Source organism: Cupressus sempervirens, chromosome 5 (assembly GCF_028749045.1).
Source record: "Cupressus sempervirens isolate cs-2001-9-10 chromosome 5, ASM2874904v1, whole genome shotgun sequence".
Classification (NCBI taxonomy): Eukaryota; Viridiplantae; Streptophyta; class Pinopsida; order Cupressales; family Cupressaceae; genus Cupressus; species Cupressus sempervirens.
The window spans coordinates 374316371-374342673 of NC_143122.1; the positions used below are offsets into that span (position 1 = coordinate 374316371).

At 37.3% G+C, this 26303-nt stretch overlaps 3 protein-coding genes across 10 annotated transcripts in view; 2 read left to right on the forward strand and 1 right to left on the reverse strand.

The window, feature by feature from the left end:
* Positions 1-26303, reverse strand: part of LOC149556311 (tyrosine decarboxylase 2-like) — a 178777-nt gene that overhangs the window by 53102 nt on the left and 99372 nt on the right. The window lies entirely within an intron of this gene.
* On the forward strand, positions 3707-4986 carry LOC149556313 (uncharacterized). The gene is made up of 2 exons (XM_089785856.1): positions 3707-4446; positions 4612-4986. Exons 1-2 carry the CDS (start codon positions 3707-3709, stop codon positions 4919-4921), a joined length of 1050 nt encoding a protein of 349 aa, XP_089641982.1. The 3' UTR covers positions 4922-4986.
* On the forward strand, positions 5587-6908 carry LOC149556314 (uncharacterized). Its single transcript, XM_089830560.1, has 3 exons — positions 5587-5765; positions 5891-6078; positions 6185-6908. Exons 1-3 carry the CDS (start codon positions 5596-5598, stop codon positions 6703-6705), a joined length of 879 nt encoding a protein of 292 aa, XP_089686686.1. The 5' UTR covers positions 5587-5595; the 3' UTR covers positions 6706-6908.

Consider the following 26303-nt stretch of genomic DNA (forward strand, 5'->3'; position numbering starts at 1 on the left):
TTCTAAATTACTAGTCAATACTTTCAGATTGCATTCAATAATGGAAACAATACATAAAATAGAACTTGCATTCTAACATAAGTAATCAAATGTTAATAACACATAAAATCCTTTTAACTTCGTAAAATGTGAATTCAGACTTTATATAATAGTCTGAAATACATTGTAGACCCTGAACTTGCTCAAACAATAAATAAATATTGCATTTGCCTACCAACTATCACAGCTCATATCAGTATTCGGCTTCCTCTAAAGCGTCCTTCAAAAATACCCTAAAAACTTGTTATCCCTGTCTAAAACTATACTCCTCACTAGCCCATGCAATCTTACAATCTCCTTAAAGAATAATTCAGCTACATGTACTGCATCCGATGTCTTATTACAAGGAATGAAATTTGACATTTTAGAAAATCTATCCACCACCACAAATATAGAATCATTACCTCTTTGTGTCTTCGGTAATCCCAAAACAAAATCCATGCTAATATCCTCTCAAGGTCTACTAGGTACTATATACATACCCACATTCTCACTACTACCCTTAGCAACTTGACAAATGTAATTTCGGGAAAAAATTATGACATTTATATTCCATATAAATATGTGCCCAATAATATCTCTCACTCACCAAACCTACTATCTTGTCAATACGAAAGTGTTTGGCAAGTCCTCCACTATGTTTCTCCTTAATCAAATTATGCCTCATTGATCCTCTAGGTATGCATAACTGAACTCCTTTAAACAAAATATCATCCTAACAAAATAATCTAACCACTTGCCTCATCCAACTATAACAAGCTCCTTACAAACCCTGCATACATCTGCAAAATTGGAATCTGTCTCACTAGAGGTCTTTAAGTCATAAAACCCATGTGCTTCTAATCTCATTTCTGTTAGCAAAGTCCTACTTCTAATCAATACATCAACTACTCTATTTGACTAGCCACTTCTATGCTTTGACTTAGATGTATCAGTCTGCAAGAACTCAACCAATCCCATGTGCCTCTGATTTAAATTTCCTTAACTAAAATACTGCAATGCTTTATGATCAATATACAATACAAACTCCTTGAACTATGTCTCTGCTTCTTCAATGCTTAAACTATGACATAGAACTCGTGATCATAAACTGAATATTTCCTCTTGGCATCATTCAACTTTTCACTCTAAAATGCAATAAGTCTACCTTCTTGACTTAACAAATCTCCAATTGCATTCCCACTTCCAATGCAATCCACATGAAATACCTTGTTGAAATCCATTAAGGCCAATACTGGTTGTTCAGAGACTTTCTTCTTCAACTACTCAAAATTCTGGTTTTCTCCATGTGTCCATTCAAAACCCTTCCAATCACATCTCATAGTCTTTGTCATAGGATTACAAACCGAACTGAAATTCCTGATAAACTCTTTAAAAAACAGCCAATCCATGAAATGATCTAACTTACCCAATGCTCTCCGGTCTAAGCCATTTTAAAATTGCTTTCGCATTCTCAAGATCCATCTTCAAACCATCAATTGAAATAGCAAATACAAGATTTACTATCTTTTCCTTCATGAAATAACATTTCTTGATATTGATTAACAAATTTTCTTCTTTCTATCTCTATAACACTTGACTCACATGCAACACATGTTTTTCCTTACTAAAAATCAGAATATCATCTAGGTACACAATCAAAAATTTACCCAAGAATTTCTTCAATATGTCATTCATTAACCTCATGAAAATACTAGGTGCATTAGCTAAACCAAAAGTCATAGCAAACCATTCATTAAAAACTCTCATTAGTCTTAAATGTAGGACCTTCCATTCATCTCCTCTAATTTTGATCTAATGATAACCACTCTTCAAATCAATATTAGTAAAATACTTTGCTCCATGCAAACAATTCATTATGTCATCCATCTAATGCAAAGGAAATCTATACCTTACTGTGATCTTGTTGATAGCTCTAGAATCAATACATATTCACCACTCTCCATTCTTCTTAGATGTCAATACTACAGGTACTAGACAAGAACTCAAACTTTCTCTAATCAGACCTTTCCTCAACAATTCTCGCACTTCCCTATTCAATTCCTCATTCTCTACAGGTATCATCCATTGCAATGCTTTGTTTGGTAAACGTACTCTAGATACTAGATCCATAGAATGACTGATACTTATAACAAGAGGTAATCTATCAAGAACATTTATCTATCAGGAGCATTATATGAAATGATATCTTCAAATTTTATCAATAACTCTTTTGTTTCCTTAGGTTATTCATCTATTATCCCCAAATTAGACTTTTGCAAAATCAAAGCATAAAACATACTCTCTTTCTTCATACCGTCTAAGAATTTTCTCCCTTCAACCAAGCAAACCCTTATTGTGGTACAATTCTCATTCTTAGATCTCTTACCTAAGGTAACAATGCTTGTTTTGTTCCAATTGCTACTATGGTATACCTATTCAATACTCTCTTTCTTCGTACCGTCTAAGAATTTTCTCCCTTCAACCAAGCAAACCTTTATTGTGGTACAATTCTCATTCTTAGGATCTCTTACCTAAGGTAACAATGCTTGTTTTGTTCCAATTGCTACTATGGTATACCTATTCAAGCTACCATCATGTATTATATGTCTGTTGTACTGCCAAGGTCTTCCCAACAAGATATGACAACAATCCATTAACATAATATCACAAAGAGCTTCATCATGATAAGATCCAATTTTTAATTTTACTATGCATTGCTCACTTACCAGTACCTTATAATCACCTTTTATCCATGCAATCTGATATGGCTTCAAATGCTACATCCTTGGTTACTGCAACTTGCTAACTAATTTCTATAATGCTAGGTTGTCTGAACTCCCATTATCAATGATCAATTTGCAACACTTTTATACAGCTTTACATCTTGTTTTGAACAAACTTTGCCTCAACACCAATTCTTGATCAAGTTTCTCATTACACAAGTTGTCTAAACTCTAATTATGAACTCTACCTGATACTCTCAACCATAGATGTGAGTATCGCCGATTAATCGCCGATACGAGATAAAATCGCGATTTTTTGAGGCCGGCGATTTAGTCGCCCCAAAAATTGCGATTTTTTTTTGCAAATTTTTTCCAAAAAATCGCAGATTAATCGCCTAAAAATCGCGATTTTTTGCAAAAAAATCGCCCGTGCCCGGCAGTCACATAAAGTGACGAAAAAACATGTTTTTTTCATTATGTTTTTACATTGCTTAGGGTGTTTTGGAGAGGAGAGGATAGAGAAAGAGTTCTTGGCAAGAAATAGGCAGAATCAAGTGCATTTGGAGGCCTTTTGATTCGATTTCTTCGTTACTAGGTAAGTGATTTGAATCTTTGTTTTTTGTTTTTGCAAGAGATTGTATTTTTTTCCTTGCATGTAAATGGATAAAAATACATTCCTAATTAGTTAGGAATGCATTTGATGAATGTAAGCAAGATTAAATGCATTCATTTGCATTTTTTTCCATTCTAGATCGAATTTATGCTAAAAATTTGCCCTTTTAAAAAAAAATTGAAACCCTAGCAGCTAGTTTGTTTGAATGTTATTTGGATTTCAATTTATTGGTGCTGTTATTGGAATGTTGCTTGAATTCTTTGTTTAACTGTTAACTTTGATCTTGTTATAATTTATTTATAGTTTTTTTTAAAAATTTGTATGTGTAGGCAGCCCGCAGCAGTTTTAAATGGCAGACAAATGGCCATTGACTCCATGCCCCTCAGGCTACATTGGCACAAGGCCAAAGAATGCGAGAGATCAAGCATGGAAATATGCCTATGAAGCACCCGATGAACCAACCAAAGTGATTTGCATTCGATGTGAAAAAGTATTATCCGGGGGCATTTATCGGTTCAAATATCACATCGCAGGGATCTCAAAATATGATACGAATCCTTGTGAGAATACAACAGAAGAAATAAAAAGGTTTGCAAATGCCTTGCTCGCAGCTGGAGAGCAAAAAAAATTGCAAAGAGAGCGGAATAAATTGCATGTCAGGGCAGCCATAGCAGAGACCCAGGGCAGTTTCGTTGATGTTCAGGAGGAGGAGGCAGCCATTGAAAGCATGGATGGCTCTTATCGTGGGCCGCGTGTCCGCAAACAGGGTGTTTTTTCTTTCACGAGTTCCACTCCCACTCCCACTCCTACACCTCCTAGCACTTCCGCACCATCAGGATCAGCAGGTGCTTTTGGGATAGGGAGCTATTTTGTGCCGAGGCACACACCTGGTGCACAACCTTCATTAGAGGCCACTAGATGGAATAAGGAGGTCCATGACCAGTTGGACAATGCACTAGCAGATTTCTGGGTTTTCAACAACCTTCCTATTAGTGTTGTTGACAGTCCCTATTGGGAGGCTTTGGCCACAGGGTTGACAGTTGCAGGAAAGGGGTACAAGTCCCCTTCTCGTTTTGTGTTGGGTGGCAGGTAAGCGAATAATTTTATTACACTCGATTTCCTTTTAATTTTTAACTTTTTACTTAGTTCTAAATTTTAATTAATTTATCTAGAAATTAGAATGTTGATTACTAAAGTCTAAATCAATTTTAAATTACTAAGAATCTCAGACATAACTAAATTTTGTTTTTGTAGGCTTATTGGAAATGTTGTTGAGAGGGCCAAAGCATTTGTTGAGGAACAGAAACAAGAATGGACAAAATTTGGTTGCACCATTCTTTCTGACGGGTGGACGGATGGGAAGAGCAAGACCATAATTAATTTTTTGGCCTGCTGTAATGATAATGTGGTGTTCCTAAAATCAATCGATGCCTCCAACAAGGTAAAAAATGCTCAGACATTAGCATTGATGTTGGAGAACATGGTCTTAGAGATTGGCATTGAAAATGTGGTGCAAATCATCACAGACAATGCTGCTGCATATGTATCAGCAGGTAAACCGTAATTTTATGTTGCATGTGCATTGTGAATTTCACAACAAGAATTTTTAATAGTTTGATATATTTGAAAAGTTGGAAACTAATTAGTATTTGCTTTTACAATTGGCAAGAAAACTCCTACAGCAGAAGCACCCCACTCTCTCTTGGACCCCGTGTGCAGCACATGTCCTTGACCTTCTTTTGAAGGACATAGGCAAACTTGAGTGGGTCACTCCAATTGTGGAGGATGCAAGGCGGGTGACAAAATACATATACAATCACCCATGGGTCCTTAGCCTGATGAGAGAGCACACTGATGGCAAAGAAATTGTCAGGCCTGCCGTCCCAAGGTTTGCAACGATTTTTTTGACATTGCAAAGCATTTTCGATAATTTGGCTTCTTTGAAGCAAATGTTTGTTTCCAAAAAATGGCTTGCTTCCACATTTTCAAAGAAGAGTGAAGGAGAGAATGTTGTGCGGATTGTGTTTGATAAATATTTTGAAGATAAGGCTGATGAAATAGTAAAGGTAACTACAAAACTTTAAGTTTTAGTTTACACTTTACAACTTTATAACATACTAAGTTTGTAACTCAAGTAAATAATAATTTTGTAACTTGTCAACTAATTTCAAATTTATATTGCAGGTGTCCGAGCCTTTAGTCAGAGTTTTGCGTTTGGTTGATGGAGACCAAACGCCAATGGGTGAACTATATGAGGCCATGGACAAGGCCAAAGAATCTGTCAAAAATTACTACGAGGGGGAAAGCATCAAATATGAACCCATTTGGCAGATCATTGATAGAAGGTGGAATAATCAGCTTCACCAACCCATTCATGCAGCAGGATATTTCCTCAACCCACGTTTTAGGTATACTGTAAGCTCATTCTTACTCAAATTTAAGTTAACGAAGACTTCAATTCATTTTGCTTTCGTAGGGTGTTGGGTGTGTACTAAAATTGGAAGACTTATTTGTTTTTGGTTTTTGGTTTTAGGGCTGATGGTACATATGCAGATCCTGATGGAGAGGTCATCAGAGGCCTAAGTGAGTGCGTCGAAAAGATGGTAACCAGCGAGGAAACAAGAGATAAAATCATCGCTGAGCAGGAGATCTTCACTTCAGCAGGAGGCAAGGTGTTCTCCACTTCTCTCTGCAAGAGAGCAAGGCTTACACAAACCCCAGGTAATACATTTGCAAACTTCTGAATCTCAAATGCTAAATTAATATTTATGTTTCATTTTTTGTTGTCTATTAGTATTTTCTAACTTGTACAATTTTTGTGATGTAGTGGCTTGGTGGACCACTTGGGGTGCAAGCACTCCAAATCTTGCAAAATTTGCTCTCAGAATCCTATCACAGCCTTGTAGCGCATCACATTGTGAGCGCAACTGGAGTTTGTTTGAGGCCATCCACACAAAAAAGAGAAACAGGTTGTCCCAAAAGAGGATGAATGACATGGTCTATGTGCAATATAATCTTAAATTGCGCATGAAAAAGGCGCAACAAGATCCTCCTGGGCCAATCGATTTGGATGAGATAGATCCTTATTATGATTGGACGGCACAGGAGCAGGCTCCCTTATTTACACAGGAGGACATCTCCAATTTGGAGAGGGAGGCCGCGGAGGAGGTTGCGGAGGAGGAAGGGGGTGGAACTGGATATGACATCGATTTGGATGACATCGAGGAGGGCGATGATGAGGATGATGACATTGAGCTTACTGCAGAGGACCTTGACATCTTGCGCGCAGCGAATGTGGAGATACCGACATCTAGTTCTATAGCTACACCATCTCCTGCATTGGCATAGATACAGACACGGGCACAAACCCTGCGGGGTTCTAGTTCTAGAGCTTTACCCTCTCCCGCACTCGCTAGTAAAGTGACTGGGAAGAGGAAGATGTAGTCCTGTATTTGACATTTGTACTTATTTGTAGTCATGTTGATGTGCTTATTTGAACTCTTTACATTTGACACTTTATTTATGAGAATACTTCTCATGTGTTGTGAACTTGTTAGTTGTTAGTAATTTACAACTTGTCACTACTTACTTGTTAGTAATTTACCGATTAATAACTCTTTTTGCATTGATATAAATCTAAACATGATTGTTTCTTATGTATTGTTAGTAATTAAGTCATTAGATGCAAAAAAACATTAAATTCTGTAAAAAAAATCGCATTTTTTTATTAAAATTAAGTGGTTTTTTAGTTCCCGATTTTTTCCTCGATTTTTTCCCGATTTTTCCCGATTAAACTTTTTCAGGCCTAGGCGATTAATCTCCTCAGGCGATTTTTACATCAATGCTCTCAACTATCGCCTTCAAGAGATATATTACATTACAATATATGGGCAAGTGACATTCAGGTTAGACATACGATCCATAACATTCCCCAAAAAATAGGAAACATATTACGATAAATAGATCCATTCCCAAATCAAAGGGCAACACAAGGCATAAACGATTTGAAGACTTGCAGCTCCATATTTATGTCCTCACATGATCCAAGAACATAGTTAGAAGCACCACTAAAGACACACGGTCGTAGATTTCCATCACAAGACTGAAATCCACTAACGGTCAAGGAAATTGGCAAGAACAAGCTACTTGAGAGAGAATGAATCACAACTAGAGACCCAAACAAGTTGTGAACTTAGGAACAAGAACAAGTTCATATCAAACTCTGAACATCACAAATGTTAACTCAAAGAAATCAAGGATCGTGGAATCAATCAATAGACTGAAATAATGGCAAACTAAGAAAACTGGAAACAGAATATTATTGGTTGATGCAAGATCACTCGGAACCTAATATGCTCCTGAATCAGTTGTTCATAACCATAAAATCAGCATTTGTCCCATACCTTTGGTTAGTGTTTCCATATGGCTCATTCTTCTCTTCTACAAAATTTGGTTTCTTAACACAAGTCCTGATCTATCAAGTATACCCCTCTCAAAAATTCCAACAAAACCTATTATAGAAGCTATCTCATAGCTACAAACTACATTAGGTGAAGATTGATCAATAAAATTCAGAAATTAACTTCCTCCTCATCCTCAACACACTAAAACTCCTTACTGTAAGAAATGTTGGATATACTATCAACTATTTCATCCCTATGGATTTCATTAATGCCTTCAATAATTCGCTTAATCTCCATGATCCTTATATTAGTTCCATGTTTCATAGGTTTTTCTCTATATAGTGAGAAATGAGCCATACTTAACTGGTGGCAAAGATTGTCAACCACCTTTTCCTAGTCTTCTGCAAACTTGATAGCCAAATCGCTATGCATGAACAGCTGCATGTAATATGATACCCTTTTTACCTATAATTCTTCAATTGTGTGTAGCTACGCACTAGTGACTCCATTCAAAACTCCCTTTTCCTCTCCTAAGTTTGAGTTTCCCAAATAAGATCTGCAATGTATTTAATAGAAACATCTGCCCTTGATAATACTCGCAAAATCTTCTCCTTCGCGACTAATAATTGGTCATTCAAATCTGCAATGCTTAAGGCCTTTTCTCTAAGTCATCAAAGTGACTTGGCCACTCACAACATTACATTTTCTAGTTTTCTTTTATCTATAGGAACACTACACCCATCAGTATCAGCTGACTCAATGGACGAGACCATAAAATCCTCACGTCAAAATGGTGGGACAGCATTATGATGAACCATAGATTCATCCAAAAACTCATTTTTTTAACAAGGTTTATCAAAAATAATCTCCAAGTCACCAATATAGAGACTTGTATACCCCTCACCTACAACAATGACGAATTCTTTTTGTTTCAACTCATTCTGTCATTGTGTTAGAACCAAACTTTAGCAGCCGTGCCTTCTTTGTTGTCAGTCCATACTTTCTTTGCTGACTTATCTTCCTCTAGCACCTTTGCCATTTTACTTGTGCTTATGTGATTAGGCTGCCATGGCACTTCGCAGGAAAGAAAAGTTCTTGTCAAGTTAGTTTGTTCTTGCTGCATTCATGAATTCTTGTATTGGAAGACTATTTTTCATTAACTACTTCTATCTCTACCCAACAAAGGTTTCAATATCTTCTCACAACAAAGTATCACTCTTCCAACCAATTGCCCCTCAACTAATAGGAATCCAAGAATTCCCTTCTTCCAGTTAGTCGACATGATAGAACACAGAGATTGTGGTACATCATAATTCTCATCAATGAACAAAACCATAATTGTTTGTATAGCTGCAGTAACATTATTATCATGATCTTCTGTAATGGAAACAAGGAAATGGTGAAACATGCTAGGCATTAAGCTTCTACAATGCCTCTGTTAAATACCTATCAATGTTACAATACAGATATTTTAAGTTTTTCTATATTTTAATAACCTTCCCTGCATGTTTTTACAGTCGACTCATGTCATCCCCTAAAAAATGGCCCAAAAAGTACCCCAGACCAGAAATATGTTGCCATCCCATTTCGTTCTCTTCCCCAAGCTTGAGTGAGAATAGTCATAAACCAACAAAATAGATTTTCTCACAATATAATGATATATTTTTAACTAACCAACAAGTGTGGCCCCCTGCACTGTAAAGTGAAGCATTGGATAGATCTTGTATGTGCCATGCCACTACCCAATGAGTCACTTTTACAGAAAAACACTTTCAAAGAATAACAAGATCATCAACTGGTAAATTCAGTAACTGGTCCAAAAAGAGCATATTTGGCTAAGTGCCTCACACTGTGGAAGATCAATTTTGCCTTCAAAAAAGAAATATGGAAAACAACAACTCTGTGCTGGCCATTGATCCTAGAACAAGATCACTATCAAGAATTGGTACTAGATCACAAAAATTGATAAAACTTGGACCAACTTAAATGAGATTTTTTTTTACCAAAGATCACTATGAAACCAAGGTACCATCAAGTGCTTGTCTAATAGTTGACATTGCAAAGAGTGGCTTCAAGTTCAAGGAGAGTTTATTCTAATGGTCGATTCAACTGCAACCCTTTAGCGTAGACTCCAACCAACACACCACCCACATTCAAGCACATGATGAATAGTCTACTTAGGCCATTCACAAATTCTTTTTTTGTCATCTGCTTTGATGATTTCTCATTTTTAATAAGACATAGGAAGAGAACCTGCAACATGTTCAACAAGACCTTTTCGCTAAAATTGCTATATAGACAACTGCTCTTTAGATATTGAAAGAATCTAGTACCTCTACTACATTGTTGACAGAGATTCAGCACATGTCAACCTTGAGAGCACTAATCTATGCATCTTAAAGGAAAATGTTCTTTCATAAAGTTTCAGATCCATGCTTAGTAGCTAAAAGGAATGGATGATAGCTTTTCTAGCCATTACAAGATTTTGATGTAACTGTACTTTTCAACTTATATAATCAAGATAAATTTCTTCCAAAACAAACTTAAATTTAGGAAACGCTTTTATTTTTCCCTTAAATTGGAAAAAGTATATTTTGTGAGGCAAATTAGTCTCCTTTGGAAAACAATAACTAAATTAGCCTACACTCCAACCAACACACCACCCACATTCAAGCACATAATGAATAGTCTACTTAGGTCACTCACAAACTCTTTTTTCATCATCTGCTTCAATGATTTCTCATTTTTAATAAGACACAAGAAGAGAACCTGCAACATGTTCAACAAGACCTTTTAGCTAAAATTGCTATAGAGACAACTGCTCTTTAGATATTGAAAGAATCTAGTACCTCTACTACATTGTTGACAGAGATTCAGCACATGCCAACTTTGAGAGCACTAATCTATGCATCTTAAAGAAAAACGTGCTTTCATAAAGTTTCAGATCCATGTTTAGTAGCTAAAAGGAATGGATGATAGCTTTTCTAGCTATTACAAGATTTTCACGTCGTAACTGTATTTTTCAACTTATATAATCAAGATAAATTTCTTCCAAAGTAAACTTAAATTTAGGAAACGCTTTTATGTTTCCCTTGCATACAAAAATAGTATATTTTGTCAAGCAAATTAGTCTCCTTTTGTAATGTCTCCTTTTTAGCATTCATAGCATGATGTTGTCGTTAGCCTATTTCCCCACGGTCCCGTAGGCTAACTAGGACACTAAAAGGGCTTAGAAGCCATTTGGCCTAGATAGTTTCAGTTGCAGGTCTTTCTGAGGGGTTTTGATGCAACTTTGAGCATACTTACTATTTATAGTAAGTCATCTTGGGCATGGGTGGACATCCAGTGGCAATGGTATGTCGATGGTAATTGTTTAAAATCGGCAAGAAGACTTGTTTATCATTGATAAGATTTGTTTTGCATTGATAAAGCTATTTTATAAAGTTAAATTTAAATATTTAACTTTATTAATGCATAGACTATAGTTTGTGGGAAATATTTAAATTAAAATAGTCCCTTTTATTTTATAACACATTGGAGACATAAGTTACATAAAGGGAGTTATGTTTTATCCCACATTGAGAAAACGAAGGATGGAGCTCTTGTGAGAACACTATAAAAGAAATGGAAGAGCTTCTTTTAAGTATGGTTGGAAATATCAAAGAAATTGGAGAATTTTTTGGAGGTTATGTCTCAATAGTTTGAAAGACGAAATCCCTTCAAGCTGAAAATCTTGACGCCATTGAAAGATATAGTCTTGAGATTCAACAGGGTAGCAATCCGAAAAAGCAGAAACAAAAAAGTAGTCTGAAAAAGCGTAACCGAAAAAGCAGGCGGAAAAAGCGGAATCGAAAAAAGCAAGCGGAAAAAGCGAAACTGAAAATACAGGCAGAAAAAGCGGAATCGAAAAAGCAAGCGGAAAAAGCGAAACCGAAAAGGCAAGCCGAAAAAGCAGTTCGAAAAAGTAAAGCAAAAGGGGCAGCATTGAAGGAAAATTATTACAGCCATCTACAACCAGGTTCCTTTGTTAGTATTGTTTTTTTTAGGGTATTATAAGTTTCAGTTGTAAGTGTGCATTATACCAGCATTGTCATTTTGGTAATCCATGTAAATGCCAAAGTCTTGGCCATATTTCATGAGCATTGTATTAGAAATTTGATTGCAATCAAAAAGATAATAGTTGCTGGTGTCATTTAAGCAATTCAATCTCATTATTTATCAGCTAGATAGTTTGCATACCAACTGTTTGCAAAAATGCCAGTTGCCTGTAGGTGTTCTTTTCTCATGCTTAGATCATAATATATGCATTGAATATTGTCAAAATTAGGAGCACACTCATGTTAGATCATTGTGTAGTTCATTGTAATCTTCTATCACTAGATTCTCATTGATGCAAATTGGAAAAAAGTCATTTAAAGCAAGCTGAAATACTATATCAGTCATATGTCTCTTGCATGTGAATTCTTTGATGAAATTCCTTGAGCTTTCATTAGCATTTTTGAGGGCAGATTTGAGGAGGGTCATTACAGTGGTATCAGAGCTTGCTTGCAAAGTGTTTGACGAAATGTCAAACAACTGAAGTATAAAGATTTTTGGTGTTTGAAGAAGTTATAACCTATTGGGGTCATTACAGTGGTATCAGAGCTATAAGTCTTGCCATCCTATGGAGGTCTTATAGGGAATTTGGAATAGCCAAATAAAGAGAAAAATGTTTGACAAAATGAATGTCGGTCCAGATCAGGGAAAGGAAAGATTCTTACAATTATTAGACACCTTAGCACAGAGACAGCGATCAGCAGAGCAAAGAGCACAGGAACAGAGTTAGAGATTTGAGCTTATGATGCAGATGATGGCTTGTCAAATGGGGTTGAATGCTAATGTGGGTGGAGGAAATAATCAGAATGGTAATAATCAGGATGGGGCACATAATGGAGGCGAACAAGTTGGGAACAATTTCGGTCATGCACCCCAGCAAACTAGGACAGTGAGTTCGCGGCCCATGATTCCCATATTTCCTCCTAGAGCTCTAGAGCAGCCCGTACCAGAGCCCCAGATCACTGATATACAGTACCAGCTGAGGAGAGATTGGGAAGCCGGAGGTCCAAATTTTATTGCTGCAATTACCTTTAGGGAGTATATAGATGTGCGGATGAAGCATATGCCACGTGGACATGACAGGAACCAGAGCTATGAGCTACAGAAGAAAGTAGGGAAACTTCAGTTACCATATTATGATGGCTCGGGGAAGTCTACAGCAAGAGCTTGGGTTCAAAAGCTTGACACATACTTTCAAATGAACCCTATGCCTGAGAAAGAAGCTATTAAGTATGCAGCAATTCACCTGGATGGGTTAGCACACAAGTGGTGGCATCATGGTATGGTCACTATGGGTCATGCACACATTACCTCATATGTGGAGTTCTCGGAGAGACTGACTGAACGCTTTGATAGGCCTAAGGATCATACCTTCCCTATGACAGGCAGAAACTTGTATGAGGAGTTTAACAGACATGCAGATTTGATACAGGGAGACCTCAGCACATCTTCAAGTAATGGTTTATCTGCATCATCTTCACAGGCAGAAGGGGTTTTAGATGTTGTGCAGGTTGAGCCAGTTGCATCAGAAGGTGATATCATAGGCACATCGGATTGCATGATTGACACAGATAGTGATTCCAGTACAGTTGGGCTGGATGAAGTTACAGCAGTTGAGGATACTGTCATGTTTGAGGATAGTACAGTTGATTAAAAAGTGAGCATTCAGGACTTTGCAGAAAATGAGTATCAAGCACAGTTGGATGCTTCTTCACATGAGATAGAGGCTAGTAGCTCTTCACTTGGTTTGGCAAGCCAGCTGAAGACAAGGGACAAGGATATTGTCGCGACTTTATCTCATCATGACAGGATGTATGGATTGATTGAGAATCACATTTGGATGATTCAACTACAGGAGAGATAGAAAGGAGTCACAACAGGTTCTTCTTGTGACGACTTACAGCAGATCAAGGAAGGCATGGAAGCAATGAAGGTAAGTTACATACACCGACTTTTAGATCGCGATCATCTCCTTAATCTTGCAGGGATCTATTTAGATGCATTGAAGAAGAAGGAGGAGGATGACCAGCTTTCTCATGAGCTAGAGGATACTCGGAATTCCTTGGTGTGTATTCAGTTGGCTCTCCAGGATTCTGAGAGACATGTGGACGAGCTTTGTCTTGAGGTGAGCTCAGTTCGAGAGTTAGCGCTTATAGAAGGGACTCAGTTTTCTTTTACAGTCAGGTCACATGTTGATGATTTCTCAAAGATGACAGAGTTTACAGGAGAGTCCCAGGATCTAATTATTACAGACGACACCCAGGGGGATGTTGTGGATAGTTTTGAGGACTTAGTTTCCTCAGCAGTTTTTTATGGTACGGAGGGGTTGGACAGCGATGCTACAGTTTTTTATACTACGTATGTTGATATGAGCTTTGGAGTTGATTCGCAGGATATGGATGGTAATAGTCTAGAGACTAGTAACTTTGAGGATGCTCCTTTAGACAGTGTGTTAGAGGAGGTTTGTAGGAGACAATCTAGCCAGTGCCATCATGTGTCTAGTCAGTTGAGAGTTAGTGAGCGAGACATTTCTATCGCTTGCCAGCATTTCGACGCTGCTCGTCAGTTGTTAGCAGTTTATGGATGGGGTTGTCCTACTACTGATGAGCAGGGAGGTAGTTATCTTTCCTTGAAAAAGATCCACTCTTTATGGGAGGCTATTCGGATTCTGAGACAGGATTATATGCAGTTGGTAGCCAATAGAGATTATCTTATGGAGTGGGGGAGTACAGCATACGATGCATTATTGGCCAAGGAAGATGAGGTGAGTGAGCTTACTCAGCATCTCGAGGTGACTTCTGAGATTCTTGAGAGTACACAGTTGGCTTTCGAGGAGTCACAGTTTCATTTGGCTAAGGTGATCATGGAGTTAGAGCGACTGCAGTCTTTACCAGATTCTGTACAGTCACAAGCTGTGGTGTCTAGTGATCCGAGGATGTCCATGGTCGAGATTGTCAGAGATAGTGGAGATGGGTATGCATCCACCCTTGATACTAACATTGGCATATCGTTTCCGCTCCTACTAGAGTCAGGTTCAGTTGAGTTGGGTGCTATAGCAGATTGTTGTGGTATGCCTGACATGGTGGTGGCCTCTAGTACTGATGGCACGGAGACTAGAGATGTTGTATCAAAGATCATGTGTGATGTTGGTGAGCCGGCAGTTGGCATGGTTCTTGCTAGTGATACTACTCCCTTGGCAATGTCTTCGAAGGTAGTAATCAGTTCCAGCTTGGTTAGTAATCGATTGCAGTTAGTTTCATCTGGGTTGCAGTCTGAGCATCTAACTAAGATTGGCGCATTCCATCGGCATTACACTGTGAGGTATGCTCATCAATTTACCTTTGATGACCATGTTGATGAGATGATGATATGGAGATATACTTTGATTCCTAGTGCTTGTCATCAGCTATGGGATGGTTTGACGCCACAGGATGAGAGTTGTGATGGGCATGACATGGCAATAGGTTCTGTGGTTGATAGCTTGATAATACATGACTTAGAGAAGGAGTTTGGGAGTGATGCTTCAGCGGTTGTTGTTATTGATTCTACTCTTTTGGTTATGACATCTCCTGACTTAGCTGGTGATCAGTTACAGTGGGTTGTATCACTTGTTCATGGTGATCTGTTGACTGGGATTGGTTCTTTTTATCAGCATTATACTGCAGGGTATGTACATCACTTAGCATTTGATCCTTGTGTTAAGGAGTTGGTGGCAGGCAGATTTGGTTTGGGTTCCATTTCTTGCTGTTTATCTTGCGATGTCTTTTCACCATCAGTGGTGCATGGGAGTTATGGTTATGAGACAGTGGCCCGTAATCTACAGAGTTGTGTTAACTGCAGTAGATGTATAGTGTGTGGATTCTTTGTATTTGGTGCAGTTTCATGTGGGAGTGGTCACCATTGTTGCAGAGTTGGATTGTACATTCCATATAGACCAATGAGATGCGTTGATGGTATTTACTGTGTTGGCAGTTTGGGTTATCTACTCTACTTGGGTTTTGATATTTCGAGAGCTTGTTTCTCATGGGTTCCTAACTTTGGAGTTTGGGTGAGTTGTATTCGCCAATTTGATTATGGATTCCTCTTGGTTAATTTTCAGAGGTTGTTGCAGGAGCCTATGTTGACTAACAGCAGTATAGTTCGTGACTACATTTGGGATCCAAGTGGATTGATTGGGTTGTTGTTCGGCCATTGCTTGGGGACAAGCAATTTTGGGAAGGGCGGACTGTAATGTCCCCTTTTTCGCATTCATAGCATGATGTTGTCGTTAGCCTATTTTCCCACGGTCCCGTAGGCTAACTAGGACATTAAAGGGGCTTAGAGGCCATTTGGCCTAGATAGTTTCAGTTGCAGGTCTTTCTGAGGGGTTTTGAGACAACTTTGGGCATACTTACTATTTATAGTAAGTCATCTTGGGCATGGGTGGACATCCAGTGGCAACGGTATGTCGATAGTAATTGTTTAAAATCGGCAAGAAGACTTGTTTATCATTGATAAGATTTGTTTTGCATTGATAAAGCTATTTTATAAAGTTAAATTTAAATATTTAACTTTATTAATGCATAGACTATAGTTTGTGAGAAATATTTAAATTAAAAGAGTCCCTTTTATTTTATAACACATTGGAGACATAAGTTACATAAAGGGAGTTATGTTTTATCCCACATTGAGAAAACGAAGGATGGAGCTCTTGTGAGAACACTATAAAAGAAATGGAAGAGCTTCTTTTAAGTATGGTTGGAAATATCAAAAAAATTGGAGAATTTTCTGGAGGTTATGTCTCAATAGTTTGAAGGACGAAATCTCTTCAAGCTGAAAATCTTGATGCCATTGAAAGATATGGTCTTGAGATTCAACAGGGTAGCAATCCGAAAAAGCAGAAACGAAAAAGCAGTCCGAAAAAATGGAACCGAAAAAGAAGGGAGAAAAAGCGGAATCGAAAAACGCAAGCGGAAAAAGTGGAACTGAAAAAGTAGGTGGAAAAAGAAAAATCGAAAGAGCAAGCAGAAAAAGCAGAACCGAAAAAGCAAGCCGAAAAAGCATTTCGAAAAAGTAAAGCAGAAGGGGCAGCATTGAAGGAAAATCATTACAGCCATCTACAACCAGGTTCCCTTGTTAGTATTGTTTTTTTTAGGGTATTATAAGTTTCAGCTGTAAGTGTGCATTATACCAGCATTGTCATTTTGGTAATCCATGTAAATGCCAAAGTCTTGGCCATATTTCATGAGCATTGTATTAGAAATTTGATTGCAATAAAAAAGATAATAGTTGCTGGTGTCATTTAAGCAATTCAATCTCATTATTTATCAACTAGATAGTTTGCATACCAGCTGTTTGCAAAAATGCCAGTTGGCTGTAGGTGTTCTTTTCTCATGCTTAGATCATAATATATGCATTGAATATTGTCAAAATTAGGAGCACACTCATGTTAGGTCATTGTGTAGTTCATTGTAATCTTCTATCACTAGATTCTCATTGATGCAAATTGGAAAAAAGTCATTTAAAGCAAGCTGAAATACTATATCAGTCATATGTCTCTTGCATGTGAATTGTTTGATGAAATTCCTTGAGCTTTCATCAGCATTTTTGAGGGCAGATTTGAGGATGGCCATTACAGTGGTATCAAAGCTTGCTTGTAAAGTGTTTGACGAAATGTCAAACAACTGAAGTATAAAGATTTTTGGTGTTTGAAGAAGTTATAACCTATTGGGGTTATTACACCTTTGAAAAAACACCTAACTACATTATATAGCATCAATATGCAATAAACGCTAACAAGAGTCTCTGAAGGGATCATATATTGTTTTGAGTTAGTTGATCCTGGTTTGAATTGTGATTCCATAACTTCTACAGACCATTTGATATCGAAGGCCTCATTGATGACCTAGTACGTTATTTCGGCTTGCTAACTTGATTTTCTTCTTCTAATGAATTTGTTATTTGATGGTCTAAACAATAGCCAAAGCCATTCGACAAAGTATGATTTGTTTTTTCTCAAGTCCTCTTTACTAGTCAATGATTTTGGTTGCGCCATTAGCCCATTTTACCTTGTTCCCACAGACAAACTAGGTTTTCTATACGGTCAAAGAATGTTTTTGGCCTAGGTGATTTCAATTTCAAGCTAATCGGGTTGTTTTAGTGGGGTTTCTAGGCACTCACTATTTTTAGTAACTCGGCAAACTCATCATTTTTAGATTTAATATAAAGTGACTTTATAACTTAAGCTGATATTGTTAATGTCACTTTATTATCTATGTGCACTTTATTTCCTTAAGTGGTGGAAATAAAGAAATAGAAATGGGAATGCGAAAAGTCACCTGTTTGTTCTTAAAAGGGAAGATGGTGCTCATTTCCAGCTACTTGGCATGTGATTTGGATTCACTTTTCTCTCTTAGAGAGTTATTCTTAAAAGAAGCTTTCAGCAGGTGAAAGGATGAAAACCCTCAAGTTTGGGCAGTGCATGAAAACCCATTGTCAATTGGAGACATCCCGCACAAGTTTCACATTGTATTCCAAGTTCTTCTTTTCTTATATCCAATCTTGTTGTAGTGTCTATATCTACAATTGGATTTCTGGCTTATTTTATTTAAGAACTGACAATGAAATACATGTATTTTCTGGTGGAGATTTTATGCAATAATATATTGGGACTGCTTTATCTGGTTGTTTATTAAAGTTTGTTGGAAAAATTGGAAAATCATTGCATGGAGTTATTTGATAAAAATTTATGAGTTTACATTAAGGGTTTCGAAACAAATATCCTATTAGGGGTATTACAGTGGTATCAAGGCATTGATCTTGCCATATTGTGAAGGTTATTTAAAAAATGATTATAAAGAATAAACACAACAGCTTCAAAATTGTAGCCAGTGGATTGCGTCTTGGTATAGACTCATGAACTTTTATTGAGCAATTAGGGCAGTCTTATTTGACAGTGGATTAATAAAGTTTAATGATTGTCCAAGGTTTTCTAAAGTCTAGCCGTAAGTATCATTTACAAATGTTAAAATCAACACTTTAGCATTTCTTTCCCTGGTATATATCTCAAAAGGTTGGTGTTTAATGCAAAATAAAATATTAAAGGAAACTATAGTGGGTTTGCCTGAGATAATAGTAATACGGAATTGCATGGTAGAAGTTTTTGTTTGATAATTATTTGTGGAAGCTTTATATCAGTGCAGGAGGAAATATTTGTATGTTGCGGCATCAATACTTCGTATTGGAAAAACATTAAGTTTAATGCGGGGACTTTTTTTTAATGTGGGACATATATATTTTCATATATATGTGTAATATATATATATATATTTTTTTTTTTTTTTTTGGAGTACAAATTCTTCATTGGATGTGCACCAAGAAGGGAGCTATTATTGTTTACGGATATGTTGGAAATTAATGATTGCATTAATGCTACCTATCTAAGGTTTCAATTGTTTCTAATGTTGGCCATGACATTCTTATTATAATTATTTAAAAGGTCTGTCAATTATCAAGAATGAAGTTTCAGAATCAGTATGCATTGAATGTCTCTCTACATGTTAATGTAATTTTTATAGAAGAGTGAAATGTCCTGAATCGCGTGGAAGAGTTGTGATGGAGTTGGAAGTTGTTTCCAAGAACTGCTGAATTTAACTGAGAGTTGGAATCATTTTTAATTTAGCGTGAGCATTACCGTGACTCATTTTAGAGAACGCGAAGATTCTTGTGCCTCATCCACAATGGAAAGACTATATGGTCTTCAAACATGAACCAACATAAAAACACCCAATAGCTAACATTACCTTTGAGTATTGATGAAGTGAAATATTACATATTGGACATCATTTCTGAGGTATCATGCTTACTTTGAAGTACCCAGTTGTCTCAAGGGTCAGAGTATCTTCAGCTTCAGCTATAGATTGGTTCGAGCTTCAATAATATCGTGGAGACTAAAAGTTTAAAGAAGAGTGGAGTGTTGGAACATTTCTTGTCTGTTAATGCTTAGTTCTTATTGTGGATGTACCTAGAAATATCCTGAGTTTGGAGAAAACCAATTCTTCTTCCTAACCTCACTGCAAGTGGAATCATGGGGCCATGAATGTCTATTAGGCATCATTACACAACTGAACGCATGATCATATTGGAGCATTTTTAATAACTTTCATCTTTCTGGAGCAAACTGAAGATGCTATTATGGATGCGTATTATCCAGAATAGGGATGCATGATGCACAAAAATATTCATTGGACGAGTTCTGAGTCTGACAGCAAGCAAGAGTTTTTTAAGACATATCTGTACACACAGATTCAAGTAAACTGTGTATTACAACATAAGGGAGTCGACTGAAATAATCATTGTGGAAATCAAGACAGACATCATTCTAGTGTTGGAGACCATTGGAGGACGTAAATATAACATTAACACACCTCTCTCAGAAGCGGTCCATGAGCAGTCCCAGGTAATGTGATTCTTATACAGATATTGGAGCATTTTTAATAACTTTCATCTTTCTGAAGCAAACTGAAGATGCTATTATGGATGCATATTATCCAAAATAGGGATGCATGATGCACAAAAATATTCATTGGACGAGTTCTGAGTCTAATAGCAAGCAAGAGTTTTTGAAGACATATCTGTACACACAGATTCAAGTAAACTGCGTATTACAACTTAAGGGAGTCGACTGAAATAATCATTGTGGAAATCAAGACAGACATCATTCTGGTGTTGGAGACCATTGGAGGATGTAAATATAACATTAGCACACCTCTCTCAGAAGGGGTGCATGAGCAGTCCCAGATAATGTGATTCTTATACAGATTGTAATGTCCCCATTTTAGCAGTTGACCAAGTGTGTGTGCGTTAGCCTTGTTCTACATGGTCCCGAGGGCTAACAAAGGGTTTAATGGGATCTTGGAGTGTTTTGGCCTAGTCATTTCCAGTTTGGGCCAAAACGAAGTTGATTTACTTAGTTTCAGGCATACTTACTATTTTTAGTAAGTCGGCAGGATACAGTGCAGGTCAATTTTGTTGATTGGATTCGATACTCCTCGGTGAGAGCTTTCCGATGAGCTATCACTCGTATTATTCGGAGTCCGATTGCTAATACATTTTAATGCCTGAAGTTTTATTAAAGTAACGTCTAATTTAACTGTAAAATATTAAAGTGTTACTTTAATATTTATTTTATGGTGATGTGTACCCAAGGGAGACATAAGGGGTATTTTAATATATGTTTTATATTACACATCTTTATCCCACATTGCCCATATGAGTTGAGCGAACCCGTGGGAATAGAATAAAAGGAAGCATTTGTAGCTTCATTAGGGAGGTTGAATATGAGAAGAAATTGGTGTGTGAGTTGCAGCTCCATTCTTGGCATTTGAGGACGTCTATCCTCTCTTGTAACATTCTAGACGTCATTCCCTTGGGGTTTGGCCTTTGGAATTTTTTGTTATTGGCTTCATTATCAGGCAGTTTAGTTGCATTTCCGGCTACAGGCAGATTTGATATTTTGCTCATATCTTCTTCACTACTTGTCCGACGCTTATGCCGCTTGGAGGGAATGGTATTATGAAGGTAGTGGACTGATTGGAGGACAAAGTATTGTAGCAGCAAGTTCGTAAGCATGGGCTGGAGTATTATGACAATATTGCTGAAGTAATTAGTGACTTGATAAATCTGCCATGTATTTGGTTTTATGAATTCTGAGAATAACATTTTATTAGCAGCAGTTCATTTCCACTTTGCATATTATTGTAGTTTCTTTCTTGTTTATGTTGTATGATACCAATTCCATGCACGAAACACAACAAACAAATAAACGTTTGATTTCCAGAGTTATAAGGGGTTTTAAGAAGTTGAATGCAAACTGTTTGACATAATTCCTTTCAGCAATTCGGTTTAGTTTTTGGGACATCCAAGGGTGTCCATTACACAAATATTGAAGCATTTTTAATAACTTTCATCTTTCTGGAGCAAACTGAAGATGCTATTATGAATGCGTATTATCCAGAATAGGGATGCATGATGCACAAAAATATTCATTGGACAAGTTCTGAGTCTGACAGCAAGCAAGAGTTTTTGAAGACATATCTGTACACACAGATTCAAGTAAACTGTGTATTACAACTTAAGGGAGTCAACTGAAATAATCATTGTGGAAATCAAGACAGACATCATCTGGTGTTGAAGACCATTGGAGGACGTAAATATAACATTAAAACACCTCTCTCAGAAGTGGTGCATGAGCAGTCCCAGGTAATGTGATTCTTATACAGTGCTCATTCTTTTCCTATATACTTTGCATAATTGCCAGTAAGAACTCATCTGAAAAGTGCAACACTTGTTTGGAATCCATACATGATCATTGACTTGTATATTGTCATTTGTAAGTCACTCTTGTAGCAAATCACCAAATTACCAGCACATGAATTCTGAATTGATTTCTAGTGAATGATTATATACTAACCTTCTAAACCAAAGAGTTTAAATTGGTTCCATTCACTAGGATGTCTTTGACAAATTGTCAACTCTGGAATCGGTTATAGTTAACATCTGATTATCATTTGAATGTGTTACTACTGGATACCACATAGCCTGAATGAGAATGTTTACCAAAGCTAGTGCCAGATCCTGAGATTGTTATCTCTGCATACAAGAAATTATCAATACAAGAGTCCTTGAAAGGAAGAAAGTGTTGTCATGGGGAAAATGCATGGTTTGGAAGAAGTTAGAAACTTCCTCCATGGAACCAAAACGACTTACCTTCCATCAATTATATGGACTTTCGTCCAAAGCTGCAAAACAAAAATGATGCGGCAAAGAACTGCTCTGAATTGGCCTAGCATCTTCTTGCAAAGGATAGGTGCAAAATTTTGCATAACGAGTTTTCAGCAGTCAAAATCCAGGTTATAGGTGGTTTGGAAAAAGAACAACCAACTACCAGTTATTTACAGCCTTCACATGATCAGGGGATAAATGTTAATAGTGGCACAAGTTTGTTGACAGGCAGTTTGGAGGTAGAGCGATCTTATAGGGCTGCTTGCATTAGTGCTCTTGATAAGAATGTTGATAGCCCTTCTGAGGAAGTTGACCAATCAGCCAACGATGGCAACTCCCCATCTTATGTGAGTGTTGACGCTGATTTTCATTCAGACTTAATGGTCTCTACAGATGGGATAGATTCCTTTTGTGATGAGTTGGCTTTTAAACAGAATGCTGTCCCTAATTCCTCTACGCAATTGGGAATGAAAGATGAGATTTATGATGTGGATGTGTATCATGAAACACATTCTCCCACTTCATGTGCACTTGACTGATCTCATACACCTACTAGTTCACCTTATTTAGAGAGTCAAATGAAAGTGACTGAACATAAGATTATTGCAGCTTTATCACGCTTTGATGAAAAATAAGCAATGTTTGAAAAGCACCTTTGGAAGGAACAAATGGAGGGGAAACAAAGGGGACTTAAAGAGGAATTTTCACAGCCATTAATAATACAATAAGGGCTGCAAACTATGAAATCAAATTACCTACACCTTCTTTCAGATCGTGATCATCTCTTTGACCTCGTAGATATTTACTCAGAAGCACTGAGGAAGAAGGAAACAAACATAGATGCATGTACATATGAGCTAATGAGTGTCAAGGACACCCTTGAGGCTACTTTAGTGGCATTTCATGAAGCAAAAAATCAAATTGCTGAGTACAATCAAAAATTACATTTGGCACGCTCTAATTCAGCCCAACATTCAAATATGACCATTGAGGAGGTTCTTAGTGATGATAGCATGAGGTCTGATCAGGTTGAGCAGGATTCATCTACTTCCAGTAGGCAGATTGTACTGTATGATGAGCCATTGATGGAGGTTGGAGCTATTTATTGTACTATACATCGAGGAGTGCTCATAACTTTATGTTTGATCCACACATAGAGGATTTGATGAGGTGCAAGTATGGGTTGACTCAGAGATTGTATCATCTAGTGTGGGATGAAGGTCAGCCATCTTCTGAAGATGGTATTCGAGGCCGCAAGTATTTGAATTAGGTGGTGACTGATGATAACTTACAGAGGCACTAACCAATTTTTCACTATAGTAATATATATCTGAGTGTGTTTCTTAATTCTATGTCACAAGTGTGTCGTGCGGATACAAGTTTACACGACGGTTATGGTGTCAATTGCTACCACCTAGGTTACGTGCAGAGTTAGCACATTCATATGAATCTCGAAGAGGTTGGATGTACTTATGAGACTGCAGATTCCTTTAGTGGTTTGTATCTCCTTATGGATGATGGATGTGAGAGCAGTTTTCCTTGGGACCCGAGTATTGATAGAGATAGCAGTATAGCTTCGTTGGGTTCCATTGATGGGCTTCACCAATCATGGTATGGTGAAGATGAGGTCAGAGTCATGCAATAGGAGTCTGATGACCTTGGATATGTTTTAATTTTGATGGATTCCTCTTGTACGCAAAATTTGGATAGTTGATGTGGTGTGTCCTTACACAATTGAGGGAGGCAAGACAGGATAGCTTTCTGGGTTGCTCTCTTTTGAGATGTTTACTCTTGTGAAACCTACTATTCGATTACTCCATGATTTGTAGCAAGGTGCTACAGTTAATGAAGTAGTCTAGCAGATATTATACTAGTCATGGGCACAGGTATTAAAGGAGTTAGTGGGTGATATCGAGTACATCACACAGATTTTCACTTGGGATTCAGGTGGAGCTTTTACAAAGATGGTTTTAGTTCAGGAAGTCAGGAGGAGTGATTGGTTGCATTCTATTCTCGATGGTGGCTGGTATATTGTTGAGCTCCCGCCACCTCTTAATGTCAGAGGTGTGTGTAATTATAGTTGGAGGGAGGTACTCGGTTGGGTAGCGAGAATTTCGTTTTATGATAGTAGTGCATGGCAAGCTGTCTAGATTGAGTATATGCATGAGATGGTTTGGATGTCAGGCATCCAATTCATTGGTGTCCAAGTTCATACTAAGCTGTTATATGACTTTGGGGCTACAGCTGTTTACACCAGTATAGCGCAGCAATTGGACAGAGAGTCATCTTCGACACAGATAGGGGATTCAAGTATTTGGGGGTAAGCAATCTTTGGGAACGGAGGATTGTTATGTCCCCTTTTCTAGCCAATGATTTTGGTTGCACCATTAGCTTGTTTTCCCTCGGTCCCATGGGAAAACCAAGTTTTTGGCCTAGACAATTTTAGTTGCAAGCTAATCGGGATTATTTTAGTGGGGTTTTTAGGCACTTCCTATGTTTGGTAAGCCAACAGACTCATCATTCTTGGCATTTCAGGGTGAGACTAGAAGTGCCTTGTCAAGAGCTTTCGAGTGAGCTATCAACCATGCATATCCAAGTCCATATGATGGGAGATTTTATTGTCTAAAGATTTAACAGATTTATTATGAAGTGACTTTATAACTTAAGTTGATATTGTTAATGTCACTTTATTATCTATGTGCACTTTATTTCCTTAAGTGGAAGAAAAGAATTTATTTAAAAAAGAAATAAAGAAACAGAAATGGGAATGCAAAGAGTCACATGTTTTTTCGTAAAAGGGAAGATGGAGCTCATTGTCATGTCCCTTTTTCAAATAATTAAAAATAATAATCTTTTCTAAGGCAGGCAGGCCCAAAAAGGTGAAGTTTCGAAAAAAGGGGATAATCTTTGGAAGCTAATGGACTAATAAATGAAAATTATTATTAAAATATGTTTTATTAACCCCTCTTGGACGTGAGTTAGGGTTATGCCCTCTTTTAAGGGGTTTGGAAGCATTTTGGGCTAATTGGAGAACTTGATTTTTGCTCACTTCTTTGTTGTTCTTCAGAGGCTGCCAAACCTGTGGAGAAGGAGACCCAAGAATGGGAGTTTGCAGGTTTCCAGGAAAGCTAAGGACGGGAGTTTGAAGCCATTCCATGTGCATGCTCATGCAGAGTTTGCCTTTGTGCTGAACAGTGCAGATTTGTGGGTTTTTGGATGTGTTTTTTTGTAAGAGTTTGGTGTTTCCGGTTGAGTATTTCATATCAGTTTGGGTTGCTGTTGTATTTCAGATTTTTAGATGTTAAAATAGAGCTGAATATATGTATTTGGTCATGATTATACTTCTGTGATAGATTATTAGTGTTTTTGTGGTGTTTCCGAATTATTCTGTGTTGTTTTGGGAGCTTAATGAGCATTGTTTTTATCCTCTGTTTAGGAGCTGTTGTGTAAATGTTATACAGATCTGAAAATGTCATTTTGTAGGCTGTTATGCTGCTGAAATTTCTATAAAAATTTCCACTTTCATATTTATTAATAATATGTGAAGCTGTGAAGTTTTTTGGCACTATTTCGAGCATACCCGATTTGGGGTTTATTGAGAAATTGGTGGATCTTTGAAATATTGGTTGTTTGATTTTAAATATCTGATTAGAGGTTTGAAATATCATATAAAATCAGAGAAAGGGA